At 44.2% G+C, this 15,219-nt stretch overlaps 2 protein-coding genes across 3 annotated transcripts in view; one reads left to right on the top strand and one right to left on the bottom strand.

The window, feature by feature from the left end:
- LOC132152750 (vertebrate ancient opsin-like) overlaps positions 1-15,219 on the top strand; it is a 405,745-nt gene that overhangs the window by 230,758 nt on the left and 159,768 nt on the right. The window lies entirely within an intron of this gene.
- Positions 7,671-14,431, bottom strand: LOC132152394 (Na(+)/H(+) exchange regulatory cofactor NHE-RF3-like). Of its 2 annotated transcripts, XM_059561167.1 has the most exons (9): positions 14,294-14,431; positions 13,087-13,298; positions 12,767-12,995; positions 12,044-12,180; positions 11,392-11,587; positions 10,163-10,359; positions 9,362-9,574; positions 8,764-9,090; positions 7,671-8,129 (listed from the first exon to the last, which is right to left on the bottom strand). In XM_059561167.1, exons 2-9 carry the CDS (start codon positions 13,291-13,293, stop codon positions 8,058-8,060), a joined length of 1,578 nt encoding a protein of 525 aa, XP_059417150.1. In that variant the 5' UTR covers positions 13,294-13,298; positions 14,294-14,431; the 3' UTR covers positions 7,671-8,057. The 2 variants fall into 2 exon arrangements, with proteins under 2 accessions (XP_059417150.1, XP_059417149.1); XM_059561166.1 differs by lacking the exon at positions 14,294-14,431 and having other exon boundaries at positions 13,087-13,394.

Below are 15,219 nucleotides of genomic sequence, written 5' to 3'. Positions count from 1 at the left end.
TGTATATGACTTTCTTCTTTCAGACAAATTCAGTTGGAGTTATTTAAAAAATTGGTCTCTGATCTTTCAAGCAATTTGATGCAGTTTAGCGGGTGTTGTTGTTCAGCTTCGAGTACCAGCAAGCGCCGGCAGGGGTGCCGGGGGTATGGCCTCGAGACGCAGCGTCTCGTTCCCTCGAGGAACTAGGGTTACATATGTAACCTAGAGACGTTCCTCTTCAGGAACTCGAGCTGCATCGAAAACGCTTTTGGGGAATGAGTACCAATGCTGCCAGACTACCAAACCCCTGCCCAGTGTGTATCCGAAGAGCACAGCCGCACCATTCTCAAGCCGCTCGCTTCTGCTCACTCAAGCTGGCGGTGGTTCACTATAGACCACGGCTCACTCTAGGCCTCCGTCCTCTGCTCACTCAAGGCGTACACTACTTTGTTTTTGCCTTCCATATGAAAACATGACTAGAAATCATATTTATATCACGTTTATAATGGGTTTTATGTTTTTGTCTCATCGCTCCGGCCGGACAAGGCTTCACAATGTTAAGAGGCAAAACATTTCTGTCTCACGCCTGAGGCCTAAATTTTTTATGTAGATAATTTTCATTACTAAAACATCTTATTGTTAAATTTCCAGTGTCCTACTTACAATTAATTTCCCTGGAAAAACTTTAAAGTAATTTTTCTTATTTTCACACTCAGTTCAGTTCTTTTGCCTTTGTAGGGCAGTGATGCTCCTTGTTCAAAAGAGTCATGAGGTTTCTCCTGCCTCATTGTCATTGATTAGATGATGGTTAGACAGATAATCCAAAGTATGGACCAAGGTTATGCAAGATTGCTTCTGTATTCAAAGAACACTATCTAGATTTGTGAAACCTTGTGAGAGAAAAAGAGAGGGAAAAGATGAGCTGAGTAAACTGAATAATAAAAAAAGAGTATGGAATTTAGTTGCAGAGTCTTGTGTTAATTGGCCAATTTCTATGTCACTAAGGATCACCCATATGCTTAGAAAGGGACCTGAATATATTGAAAAGTGTTGTGTTGTTGATCAGAGAGTTAATAATGCGTCATTAATTATCAACACTATGTTTACAACTTAACACTGCACACTGTACAGTTTTGGCCATCTTAGCCCCTGATGAAGAAATAGGCCCTACTATATATTGTGACAGCTTTTAAGGCTTGCATGCACTGAAGAACCTGAATGATGAACTGATGGACTGATGAAAAGGTTTTTTTTTTTTTGTGACTGCACATACAGGACACCACTGATGTAGTGTTTCACTAAATCTTACCATATTATTCACAACTACTTGTTTATGTACATATATAGCCTAATGACTTCACCCTAAGCTAGAATAATGCATATTTTGCATTTTTCAGAGACACTTTTTGTTGCTAGAAAAAGTCTATGCTCAGACTGTAAAATGTCCACACATTTCAGCTTCAGTTGCTGCCTTACTTTTTTCCAAGTAATTTCAACTTAAATTACATTAAACCAATCTAAAAAACATGTTGAATTTCATAAAAATTTTCAACTTATTTTGATGACTTAAAGAATGTAAAATCATAAGTTGCCATAGCATACTAATAATATAATTTGTAACACTGTGTATAGGGAAATATCAATATATAGATTACGTTCCCTATCTGTCGGTCACTACGAGTTATGTCGAACGACATATGGGGTCTCACTTGGGAGGCCAATCATCTCTGAATTTAAGAGAAAACGCCAATAAAAAAATTGGCTAGTGGATTAACACACCTGAGCCACTCCCCGTGCCACGGGTATAAATAGGGCGACAGGTGCATCCACTCATTAGATTTTTGCTTCGGAGCCGAGTAGTTGATGAGAGCAGTCACTACAAAGCCATTCATCTTTGTTTTAAAGAAGCTGTTCCTGGTCGGTGTGACGGCGCGGTACAGCGGTGTCCCTGTGACGGCGATTCCCCTGGGCGCTTCGGCTAAAAGAGACAGTTTTCTAAAAGAGCAAATCACGGGCGATTCGCGTCTTTTTCAAGATGCTGTTTCGTCCGTGTCCTTCTGGATGCGGTCGTTTCCTGTCTTCGGTGGACGGTCACGAGCGTTGTCTGCAGTGTCTGGGCGTCCAACACGCTGAGGCTGCGCTCGTGGATGATTCATGCATCTACTGTGGGCGTATGAACATGGCAGCGCTGCGATCGCGTCTCTCACTCCTCAAGGGGAGTGCAGCAGACCCCTCTGTCGCCACCCGTCCCGGTTTCTCTGGCTCGAGCAGAGGACCGCCGGCTGGCGCTCTGGGAAATCTGAGGGTTACAGTGAGAGCTTCTCCGCCGGGCCATGCCCCACGGACCTCTCACTCCTCCCGCAGCGCCTGTCCCGTGCAGCTGCCGATTGATTCTGCTGGGCCGTCTCACGGCGGTCCCAGCGTGTCTTTCGGTGCGCCGCCCGAAGATCAGATGTCGATCGCTGCATCGGGGGATGGGTTATCGACCTCTGAGGATGAGGATTTGGCGGGGCTGCCCCCCTCGGGTGTTGTCGCTGCTGCCGAATCTGACTTGGAGTTGTCGGCCATGCTTGCCCGGGCAGCCGTGAGTATCGGGCTGGAGGTGACTACACCGCCCAGTCCCGAGCCCTCGCGGCTGGATGATTGGTTTCTCGGCCCGGGACGCGGCTCACAACCTCGTTCTGCTCCGGTGCCTTTCTTCCCGGAGGTGCATGAAGAGGTGACGAAGTCGTGGACGGCCCCTTTCACTGACTTCGCCTTACGGGCGACGAAGGTCACGGTGCGGTCCCTCGGGAAGGCGATGTCCACGCTGGTGGTCCAGGAGCGGCATCTCTGGCTGAACCTGGCTGAGATGAGGGACATGGACAAGGCCCGCTTTCCCGATGCTCCCATCTCCCAGGTAGGCCTGTTCGGCGACACTGTCGAGGACTTTGCCCAGCAGTTCTCGGCGGTGCAAAAGCAGACTGAGGCCATCCAACACATCTTGCCCCGACGTGTGCCTCCGGTTGCCACCATTCCGTCGCGGGCAGCGCCTCAGCCTGCTCGTCGCCGTGGGCGCCCCCCTGCGTCCTCCACACCAGCTCCACCCCGTGCTGAGAGTTCTTCGAGGCCGGCGCGTCGAGCCCCGCGCAGGAGAGTGGCGCCCCCCGTGTCACTCCCGGCTGCGAAGTCCTCAAGGAAGTCGACTAAGCGGCCCTGACACGGGCAATTCGGAGATGTGGGGAACTGCTCTTCAGGAGCTGGCGAAGACAGCGCCACTCCTTCCCCCAGAGGAGGGCCTGGTGGAAAATCTTCAGTTTATGTTTCTTTCTGTTCCGCCGCTGGTCAAACGGCCAGTGGCACCCACTTTTTCAAAAGAAGAGCAAATTCCCCTTCCTCCGAGTTGCAAGGCTCGTGGATTGACAATGAGCGACGCACAGCCTCCTCACTCTCACCCACGACGCCCCCTTTCGCCAGCGGTCGAGAAGTCGCGGTTCGGAGACGCAACGCCTCTCCACGCGTCTCTGGCCAGTTCCTCCGGGAACACTGGGAGTGTGGCTGTGATGACTCAGGACGCAATGCCTTCTGGGCCTTCCGACACAACTCCCCATCGCTGCACCACTGCGGGTATGTTGACTGTCCCTTTGGTGCCACTTGTACGGAGTCTGGGAGCGTGGCTTCGCTGCCCAACCCGTCACGCTGGCTCATCCGGACGGTCCGACTCGGCTACGCGATTCAGTTCGCCCGGCGACCTCCCAAGTTCAATGGCGTGCTCGAGACTTCGGTGGCAGTCCGGGACGCCTCTGTCTTGCGCGAGGAGATTGCTGTCCTGCTGGTGAAGGATGCAATCGAGCCGGTCCCTCCAGCCGAGATGAGGACAGGGTTTTACAGCCCCTTACTTCATCGTGCCCAAGAAAAGCGGTGGCCTTCGACCTATCCTGGATCTGCGAGTCTTGAATCGGGCCCTGCACAAGCTCCCGTTCAGGATGTTGACGCAGAAACGCATTATCAAATGCGTCCAGCCCCAGGATTGGTTTGCAGCGATCGACCTGAAAGACGCGTACTTTCATGTCTCGATCCTCCCTCGTCACAGACCGTTTCTGCGGTTTGCCTTCGAGGGTCAGGCGTGGCAGTACAAGGTCCTCCCCTTCGGGCTCTCCCTGTCCCCCCGTGTCTTCACGAAGGTCGAGGAGGGCGCCCTTGCCCCACTCTGGGAAGACGACTGGCTAATTTTGGCCCGGTCCCGAGAGGAGTTGTGCGATCACAGGGACTTTGTGCTCCGGCACCTCAGTCAGTTGGGGCTTCAGGTCAACCGGGAGAAGAGCAAGCTCTCCCCTGTGCAGAGAATCTCTTATCTCGGTATGGAGTTAGACTCGGTGAGTATGACGGCACGTCTCACCAGCGAGCGTGCCCAGTCAGGGCACAGATGCACTGGCACACAGCTGGCCTCGGGCTTTACGCAAGTATGCGTTTCCCCCAGTGAGCCTGCTCGCACAGACACTGTGCAAGGTCAGGGAGGACGAGGAACAAGCCCTGTTGGTTGCGCCTTATTGGCCCACCCGGACCTGGTTTTCAGAACTCATGCTCATCGTGACAGCCCCTCCCTGGCGCATCCCCCTGAGGAGAGACCTTCTCTTTCAGGGGATTGTCACCATTTGGCACCCGCTTCCAGATCTCTGGAACCTCCACGTGTGGCTTCTGGATGGGACGCGGCAGACCTAAGTGATCTGCCCCCAGCAGTGGTAGACACTATCACTCAGGCTAGAGCCCCTTCTACGAGGCAGGCCTATGCTCTGAAGTGGAGTCTGTTCATGAATTGATGTTCTTCTCACCGAGAAGACCCCCGGAGATGCCCGGTCAGAGTCGTGCTTTCTTTTTTGCAAGAAAGGTTGGAGCGTGGGCTGTCACCCTCCACCCTGAAAGTGTATGTGGCTGCCATTGCAGCCCATCACGATGCAGTGGACGGCCGGTCGCTGGGGAGGCATGACCTGATCGTTAGGTTCCTGAGGGGTGCCAGAAGGTTACATCCTCCTAGGACACCCCTGATTCCCTCCTGGGACCTCTCGATTGTCCTGGCGGGACTTCAGAGGGGTCCCTTTGAGCCGCTGGATTCAGTCGAGCTTAAGTTCCTGTCTCTCAAGACAGCGCTCCTGATCGCGCTCACTTCCATCAAGAGGGTCGGGGACCTCCAAGCATTTTCGGTAAGTGAAGAGTGCCTTGTGTTCGGGCCGGCCTACTCTCACGTTGTCCTGAGACCCCGGCCTGGATACGTGCCCAAGGTTCCCACCACTCCCTTCCGAGACCAGGTGGTGAACCTGCAAGCGCTGCCCCTGGAGGAGGCAGATCCAGCCTTGGCGTCGCTGTGTCCCGTAAGAGCGCTTCGCATATAAGTGGACCGCACCCAGAGCTTCAGAAGCTCTGAGCAGCTCCTGGTCTGCTTTGGAGGTCAGCAGAAGGGGAAGGCTGTCTCTAAGCAGAGGTTGGCCCACTGGATAGTGGATGCCATCACCTTGGCTTACCATTCCCAAGGCGAGCCGTGCCCCCTGGGGGTGAGGGCCCACTCCACACGGAGTGTGGCCTCCTCCTATGCACTGGCGCACGGCGCCTCTCTGGCAGACGTCTGTCGAGCTGCGGGCTGGGTGACACCTAACACCTTTGCGAGGTTTTACAACCTCCGTGTGGAGCCAGTTTCTTCCCGTGTGTTGGGTAACAGGTAATTGGCGGGAAGGGCTGGCTGGGTGTCACGCTTGCTGCGCCATTCCCCATAACACGGGGATGTGAGCGCCTTTCTTCTCCCAGTAGAGTTCCCCGGTTGGCGTACCCTGGTCGAGCATCTTCCAGCACCCTCGGCAGTCAGACTTGGCGGAGCAGTCTGTCGCCAGGCCCAGTACTGGCGTTAGCATGCCCAGAGTTCCGGTCAGCCCCTGTACTGGGCTAGGTGTTCATATGGCTTGGTTCCCTACGGGTAATCCCATATGTGTATTCTTCCACGGTAAGGTTTCCCTCTTGGCAAACCCGTGTCTTCCCTTGGCAGACCCGTTCTGTCAGTCTCTTCTGGCAGCCGTTCCATCCCTACTCCAAGGTAGGACCTGCCTCAGAGACCCCTTCCACATGTAGTACTGCCCCCTGGGTCAGTCCATATCGGTATATCCACATGTCACCTCCCTACGGGTAGGATGTGGTCTCCGTAGCGACCTTTTCCTAGGCTCGCTTCCCCATTGTCTTGCCAGCTGAAAGAACAAATAGGGAAGATTTGAAGCAATCTTTCTCTGAAGGTTGAAATCCCTTCCATTAACTTTATGTGGGCGGAACAGCAGCATGGCCTTCTCCAGCAGCGATGTACTCACCCTTTGGCCCCTTCGGTACCAAGGTCAGTGAATTTGCGCTGGGGCTTTGGGAAGGTTACGACCTTAAGCGTAGCTTTTGTGGCACGCCAGGGCTTGTCGACAATTGCAGCGCCACAGGGTTGTGACGGTGTTCAGGTTGTGGCGTTTTCCATAGGACCCCATATGTCGTTCGACATAACTCGTAGTGACCGACAGATAGGGAACGTCTCGGTTACGTACGTAACCCTCGTTCCCTGATGGAGGGAACGGAGACGTTATGTCCCCATGCCACAACCTTGAACCAATCGCTGTTGCCGGGACACGTTCTCGGCTCCTCAGCGTAAAACCTAATGAGTGGATTCACCTGTCGCCCTATTTATACCCGTGGCACGGGGAGTGGCTCAGGTGTGTTAATCCACTAGCCAATTTTCATTGGCGTTTTCTCTTAAATTCAGAGATGATTGGCCTCCCAAGTGAGACCCCATATGTCGTTCGACATAACGTCTCCGTTCCCTCCATCAGGGAACGAGGGTTACGTACGTAACCGAGACGTTTCTTTTTTTAAACAACAAACTTCAAACTCATCGAATCCACTTGTTAATTCTTGAAGTGAAATTTTATGCCTGGAAGAGGGAAATTTTAGAAAATTATAAAATTTCAACTTTTAATGTTATTTTCACTTGACTTAATAAAGTACATTCAGTTGACTAAAAATGTGTTTTTTAAATAACATTACAAGGTTAAAGGAAAACTACTACTTTTTTTAAAGAGTACTTTAACATTCAAAGTGTTATCACATTCAATCAGTCCTAAATAGTTTAAATGTTCTATGTTTAACATGTTAAATGTTAACATGAAGCAATTTACAAAATGAGCAATATAAGTGCAAGTTAAAGGAACATGCTGACTTTTTGGGACTTTAGCTTATTCACCATATCCACCACAGGGTAAGGCTCCTTCATCTGTCCAGTCTGTTTGGTGTTGGTGCACTTCATTGCACATGCGCCAACTTCGTGGTCATTACAGTGCGCATGCTCCAACCTCCAAATCAACTTGTATGCTTGTTAACTTCCATTTACAAATCGAATTTACAAGTAATACTAGGTTGGTCCAACGATTGTTGAACCAACGTCTTTTCACTAGTTAAAGCCAACATTTTTGCATTTAATTGTCCAGTTATGTAAAATACAATCATTATAACTTTTTGTGAGTTGGATTTTTTACAGTGTACAGAATGACATGCCAGTGTGCATTGATTTTTAATTCATGATGTAGATTTGCTTGTAGATTTGACTGACATTTATTTTTCTTTATGTGGCAGGTACCTAAAATATACAAACATTGGTGCTAACACTTGCTAAATAAATACTGATTGCACCTTTAAAATAAGAATGGTTTTCACATTTGACACACCAAATAAAGAGATTTTATTCAAAAGGCATCCATGAGAAAATGACAAACTATTCTGTAGAATAAATTATATATCAAGAAGTATGCATTTCCTGAAAGACCCTAACAATTTGTCTTTTTTATTTGTTATTTCATGCATCACAAGCATAATAAATCCAGTTCAAATAGATTGTTGTTGTTGTAGTTCCCAATGAAAGCAGTGCAGAAATAATCATTGTCACTAATGGCCTTGTAATTTCACATTGATCAGTGGTCTTACAGTCTTTTGTTCAAAGAGGCTTTTCCCCTCTTAACAGATTGTACAGTACTTGATCAGGTGAGTGTCACTGTCCCTAAATCACAGTATTGGAAGTATCTTTTAGTTCAGAGTTTTTCGTCCTCACTAGCATCTGATGCTGAAGATGATGGTGACGAAGAGGATGAAGACGACGATGACTAGGGTGAAAAAAAAAGTTACAGTTAGCAAGGTCATGGTTTGTACCCTTAAAGGAAGCGTTAATAGATTTACCTCAGAATATGACAAAAGAAGGTAATCACAATATACACTACCACTAGATTTTTGTAAGGTTTTTTAAATAAGTCTCTTATGCTCACCAAGGCTACATTTACTTGATCAAAAATACAGTACAGATGCAAAATATTATATTATTGTTATTATTATTATTATTATTAAAATAGCGGTTTACTATTTTAATATGTTTTAATTCGTAATTTATTCCTGTGATGGCTATCACTCTAAAATGCTGATTTGGTGCTCGAGAAACATTTCTTATTATTATCAATGTTAAAAGCAATTGATAATGCTTAATATTTTTTTTGGAAATCATGAGACTTTTTTTCAGATTTTTTGATGCATAATAAAAAAGAACAACACTTATTTAAATAGAAATCAATTAAAATAGAAAATTCGGCCAGCATACAGTTCTTCAAAATGTTTTTTACATTACACAGATTTTGAATGGCATGGACGTGAGCAAATGAGTAAATGATGGCAGAATTAAAAACTTTGTATTGTGAGGTATATTGTGAATACTGAAACCATTTAGAAATGCTGAAAAGCAGTACTGACCCTTGACCGGGTTTGAGCAGGTGGAGTGGCCGGTCTTTCGTTGTCCCTTTCTGTATCTTTCCTCTCATCATCCTGTGCATAAGCTGGTTCTGGAACATCAGCTGAGGGCTCTTTATTCAGCAGCTGAGGGGTGATGGCGATTCCCTGTGCTTTCAGGTGCTCATAGGCTGTCCTTTCAGCCACTAGGAGGACTAGCGTGTCCCCGCTCTTGCAGATGAGGTTAACAACTTCCTCATGTGTGCTCATTTCCACATTCATCCCATTCACCTCCACAACAATGTCATCATCCTCCAGTCCAGCTCTGTCTGCTGCTCCACCTTTCACCACCTGTAAGAAAACACATTAACAGGTTAATTCAACCCACAATGAAAATCAGTTACCCACCCTCAACTTCTATATCTGAAGGACATTTTTTTGAAGAATATCATGTCCACTCTTTTACATATAATGAAAGTGATTGGGTGTATCTCCAAAATGAAAATCAATTCTCCATCCACTGAAAATTTGTTTTCATGTTTAAAAAAAAAGATATTTTAATTGATTAAAATCTGCATAAATCTGTTCATTGTGAAAACAATTAAATCTCTTGATGTCCCACCTCTTTGATGTACTGTCCGTTAACTCCAAGGATGCCATTGAGATGGAAACCAAATCCAGCAGCGGTCTTCTCCAGCCGGCACAGTTTGGGTTTGTGGTCCACATCTGCTGGGGCAGGTACTGCTGGAGCAGGTATAGCTTCAGCTTCATGCGCAGCATAGCTGGGCGGGGATCCTCTCATTTCCTTCCAGTAGAGAAGTGGAGAAACACCACCCTATAGTATTACACAATTAATATAGAATGTAATTTAAGATTAAAATTTTACATTTAAATACACAGTCACCAGTATACTCTTCAGTATCAGTGTTAATATTTCAAATCAATATTTATTGCTGCATTGTGTAACGGAGGCCAGCAGGTGGGTGCTGTGCAGGTAAACCTCACGCCACCTGATCACAAGAGTTGCACTAACAACTGACTCTAGTGGCTGCAGTCATTTAGCCTCCTTGTTAGTGTGTCTGCCTCCCATGCCGGAGGCCCATTCAGAGTGAGAACGAGGTGTGGCGGTGAGGTCCTGGGAGAAAGGGGTTACATTGGTGCCGTGACCCGGATGTGAGTGCGGTTTAGTTGGGTGAGTGTAACAGAGGTCAACGGATAGGTGCTGTGCAAGTAAATCTCACTCCCCTGATCTCAAGTGATGCGTTAGTGGCTGCAGTCATTTAGCCTCCTTGTTAGTGCGTCCGCATTCCATGCCGGAGACCAGAGTTCAAGGCCCACTCGAAGCGAAGATGAGGTGGGTCGGTGAGGACCTGGGAGAGAGGGGTCACAATTGCAGCAATCTTAGTGAATGAAAAGAACTCACCAATTTGTAAATTTTCTCTGTTTCAGCATCCAGCACCAGGAGGGAGCACTTGTTTCCTTGTTGAGATATTTTTTCCACCACCTGTTCATGCCTGCAGTTATCTATTTCCTGTCCATTTACAGCCACTAGTCTGTCCATATTCTTCAGTCCTGCTCGGTCCGCAGGACTTCCTTTGTCTATTTCTCCAATGTAATGACCTGAGACAGATAACAAAATATGACATGAATCAAATATTAAAACATAAAACAAATATTTTTTCTAATTTCAATTTATCTAAGGTGACCACATGTCCTGGATTTGTAAATTGCCTAAAAATGTACCCCCAACAGCTCCCCAGGCGCCGCAGCATAAATGGCTGCCCACTGCTCCGGGTGTGTGTTCACGGTATGTGTGTGTGTATGTGTATGTGTGAGCTTTGGATGGGTTAAATGCAGAGCATGAATTCTGAGTATGGGTCACCATACTTGGCTGTATGTCACGTCACTTTCACTTTCAAATCAAAGCCAAAACCCTGACATACTAGGCAATTTAGAAATCCAAATACATCATTTACTGCACATAAGAACATCTTGTTTTTACAGCATCTTAAATAAATTTCAGTAGATAACCTTTGCATCTCACTGTACAGTGTCATCAACATTCCTCTGAATCACAGTTACACAATGCCATGAACACATTGCCCTTACACTGCAGTTAACTTCAGTAAGTTCATTATGCGCCACCATGCTAGAAAGAACAATAAACAGAAGAACTACTGAATTTGGGGTGCTAACACCAAATTTCCAGGATCCAGGAAGCTACAATCCCACTGTATTTCCCCTGAGTTCATGTCTGTGAGCAGGTTGCTCCGGAGAGGTGTCTATGCAATTGGTGTATTGTAAGTCAATTAGGATGAACTATGAAATTCTTTAAACTTACAAAATAATGAATAAAAACATTATCTGCAACTATTTTACATTTCTTGGCTGGTCAAATACAGATGAACTGATAAAACCCTCAGCAGGAACCAAAAGATAACACTCAGAAAGGAACAAGGTGCTTTTGGAAAGATGTTGTATATACAAAATAAAAGCTTCACCAATATTCTATTTTAAACTCTCTTTTGAACAACTGAAGCAGATTTAATTTAGACTGCAATTAGGCTAAATTTAAATCAGTTTTACAATAAAATGTTTAATAGGCTAAATTTCATGTTGACTTCCTCACATTGACACATGGCAAGCACTTACCTGCACGGTTAGGATCTTCCTTCAGGATAAAACCATAACCATCTGCTCTCTTAGTCATGTCTGCAATGCGTGGCTTATGTGGGAGGTGCCTGACTGTGGCATGAGCCATACTTGGTCGAATGCCTTTGCTCTTGAAGAATTTGTCAGTGTCCTCATCCACCAACAGAAGCATCAGTTTGTCCCCGGCTGCTTTCACCTACAATAATAATAGGAGTAGATTATTCTAATATTTTCCTAAAACACTGATATTTGGGGTAATGTAATGTAAAACAGTAGAGTCAATATCTTCAGCAGCATCCATTCAGGTTGCAAAGAAAATAAGATATTTTAAAGATTGTTGGTAACCAAAACATTCTGAGTCCCACTGACTTCCACTGCATGAAAACAAAACATAACAGAAGTCAGTGGCACCCGGAACTGTTTGGTTAACCAACATTCTTCTAAATATCTTCTTTTGTGTTCCATGAAATTAAGTAAGTCATACAGGTTTGGAACAGTATGAGCATGATTGAATGATGACACAATTTTCAGTTTTGGGTGGACTATCCCATTAAAGATTTTCTAAAATGGCAAAGCTACTGTTTTATAAAATTGGTGATAAAGAAATAATGTTAAAAGTTTGCAGTTAGAATGAAGCATAATTTTAACGTACCTTTTGCACAATCTGATCATGTGAGAGATTCTCCACATTTTCACTGTTTATCTCCAGTATACGATCACTCAGCTTCACACCGGCCTGATCAGCTATTCCTCCAGACACCACGTCTGTCATGAATATGCCTTGAGTACCTGAGAGAAAACAGGGTTAGAGCAAATAACTCCTGTTAGTGCTTCATCTCACATGTCAGACAACATATTTTCTGACAATGATCAAAATTGGTAGATTAATTCAAAACAGGTATAAGAAAATGAGTTACAGTTTAACTTTCTCAGGCTCAGATGACCATTCACTGACTGTTGACAGCAATGGAAAACACTTTCTTGAGTTGTTAAGCTCTAATCCGACAAGCTAATCATAAGGATTTATGAGGATTAGCTAATGACTGAATTTAACAAAGTTTGGCACGTTCCACTAAGATGGTTTAACATCCATGAAACCGTTCCACTGCACAAAAGGGTTTTTTATAATGAAAAAAAAGCCTTTTCCATTATTATTAAACTCTTCTTAAAAAAAAAAGTTATTTTAAAATGATTCTTTGGGGAACCGAAAATGGTTTTTCTATGGCATTTCTACAAAAACCCTCTTTTGGAACCTTTATTTTCAAGCGTTTTATTTTAAGAATGTAATAAATTCAAATCACAATGTCTACACACATTTAATATTTATGTATTTTCACCATTATTGGGACCTGGCTATGGGAGTTTTTTTGCTTACCTTTGGTAGACTTTAAGGAGAAACCAAATCCACTGCTGTTTTTTGCCAGATAACAAAGTTTGGCTTTCGCGGCTGGTGCAGACACTCCATTCATGGTGGGCTGGTTCTGAACCGACTGAGAATGAGGGTCAGCAAGATTCACACCGTTGGCTTTGGCCATCTTATATGCCTCTTCTCCAAGGACGTGCAATGTGACACTCATCCCACTCTTTCTCACCAAATCTGCAACCTGTCCCGAGAAAAAGACGAGTGTGAGATTTATCACCAAACTATTGAAATAAATTCAATTGACAGAAAGTAAATTTTCAAATGCATTATACCTGACTATGCTCCAAACTGTCCACAAATGTTCCATTGACTCTGATTATGCGGTCTCCATCCTTCAGACCAGCCAGTTCAGCCACACCGCCCATCTCCAGGGCTCTGATCAGTTGACCATCTTCGCCGTGCTCCACTCGGAGGTAGAAGCCATAGCCCTGTCCCTCTCGCTTAGTCAGAGTAATGATATGTAGTTTTGGCCCAGCCATTTTTCCTGTCAGGAGAGATCCATCGATCAGTGTTGCTTTCATGCTGAGGTCATCTCTGATGTGGTAATATGCTCTTCTTTGTACATCTGATGTTATTTTATCATAGATGCACACAATTCATTATATACCAGTCATCTGGTGATACAATTGGTAATTACAATCCAGCAATGTGGCAATGAAGCGTGTGGAGACCAAATTAATTTCTCAGAATAAATAGCGGTGTTATAATGGCAAAATATTGTTTGATAAATCACAGGTGTTAGTAATCAATGGCAACAGACTGGTGCAGCAGATTACACACAGAGGTGAACATGATTATGTAATTGTATGTCCTTGAAATGGAGTGATAACTGGGGTAATATAGAATTATCAAAGGCCATATAATCACTGCCCTGTTTTGCATCTGCTGAACTCAGTCACAGAAGTTTTAAAGTCGACGTAAAATGACATTTGTAAAGTAATTTACTTAAATGTCTGTGCAAAACAGGGTATCCAAAAACATTTCATAAAACAGATATAGATAAAAAATATTTCAGAGGCAAAGCAATTCTTAATTAAACATAAATTTAAATGAAATAGTTACAAAATGTAATTGTTAATATCAAATGAAATTATTAGAGCAAATAATATTGTATTAAATTGGTGTATAAATTGCATTAAACATTTTCATTTTTCAACTTTTTTTAATAATATGCCCTAATAAATCATGCAATATAAGACCTAGATTGTTCATAACAAATATATAGTACTTTAAAATGTCTTGTTAAATTTAAATAGAAGCAGAGCGATTAAAAACACAAACAAATAATACATACTGTACATACATACACAAAGAATAAAACAAAACAAAGAGTGAGAGTGATGAAGTGCCTGAAAGTGTTTGTCAAAGCACTAAAACTCTTGTATCTTAAATAAATAAATAAAATAGGAGTGAGTGCAAAAATGTTAACAAAGTGGTGTGTGTTTGATCAAGTTTTTTTTTTTTTTTTCTAAAGCGTACCTTGCAGTTTGCTGTCTCAGTAATTATGAATGCTGATCATGAAATCTTTAATGGGAAGAACTATCATTAAGGCTTTTAAGACTAAGATTGCCTATAGCCTTGGTTCATTTTGATAAATGTTTTACCAGGGGAAAAAGCAGAAGCATCTAGCTGTGGGTTCAAGCACAACAGATTCCACATCAATTCCACAATACCTCACACATCAGCTTCTCACACTTGAGTGCTCCATGGACTGCTCTATGAGCTGCTAATGCTTTCACATCATCACATTATGCCTAAAACCACCTCCTTGCTGGTGTTTAATAATTAATGCTACTTGCGTCAAGTTTCTCATCTGTGCAAATTATATGAAAGCAAAAACTTCACTTAAGCCATCAAACTGCATTGTAAAATTTCTTGACATGATTCCCTGAGAGTCTTCGCTTAAAATCTATTCTATTCTATTTTGATAAAATAATATTATAATGATATCACTGAATATATTTTTATATTCAACGCACATATTTCTTTCTGAAGGCAACATGATTTTTCTAAAAATACAACTATGTTGTGAAACGAAGTGTGTGTCACTCACCAGCTGCAGTCTAAAGGAGGTGGCTGCCTGCTTCTGCTCAGGTGTTATCTAGCGCTGTGTAAGTGTGTGTGAAGGACTTTGACAGGCCAAAGGTTGATCTAAAAGGTGAGTTATTTAACCATGTCACGTGGCTCGAGGTTTATTCTCTGTTGCCACGAGTGACCATATTGTTCCCTAAAGCAATTTATACAAAAATATAATGTTTTTAATAAGACATTTTTCATTTGTAAATCTGAAGTCTGCAAGGATATTCACTCTATTTACTGGGCTCTAAGAGTGTGTTAAAAAAAAGAGAAAGGTGCCATAATGTTTATTACTTTCTCTCTATTCCAATAAAGAACAGATGCCTGTG

The sequence above is a fragment of the Carassius carassius genome, chromosome 11 (assembly GCF_963082965.1).
Source record: "Carassius carassius chromosome 11, fCarCar2.1, whole genome shotgun sequence".
NCBI classification, from domain to species: Eukaryota; Metazoa; Chordata; class Actinopteri; order Cypriniformes; family Cyprinidae; genus Carassius; species Carassius carassius.
Note: the sequence above shows the minus strand (reverse complement) of the source record. Positions and strands in the feature narration are given on the sequence as shown.

What these genes read in the sequence shown, in the direction of transcription:
- LOC132152394 (XM_059561166.1), bottom strand. Translation starts at nt 13,335, where the DNA reads ATGAAAGCAACACTGATCGATGGATCTCTCCTGACAGGAAAAATGGCT. An exon ending in ACAGTTTGGAGCATAGTCAG is followed by an intron (nt 12,996 to 13,086) that starts GTATAATGCATT and finishes TTCTCGGGACAG; the next exon opens with GTTGCAGATTTGGTGAGAAA. An exon ending in GGAAGATCCTAACCGTGCAG is followed by an intron (nt 10,360 to 11,391) that starts GTAAGTGCTTGC and finishes TATCTGTCTCAG; the next exon opens with GTCATTACATTGGAGAAATA.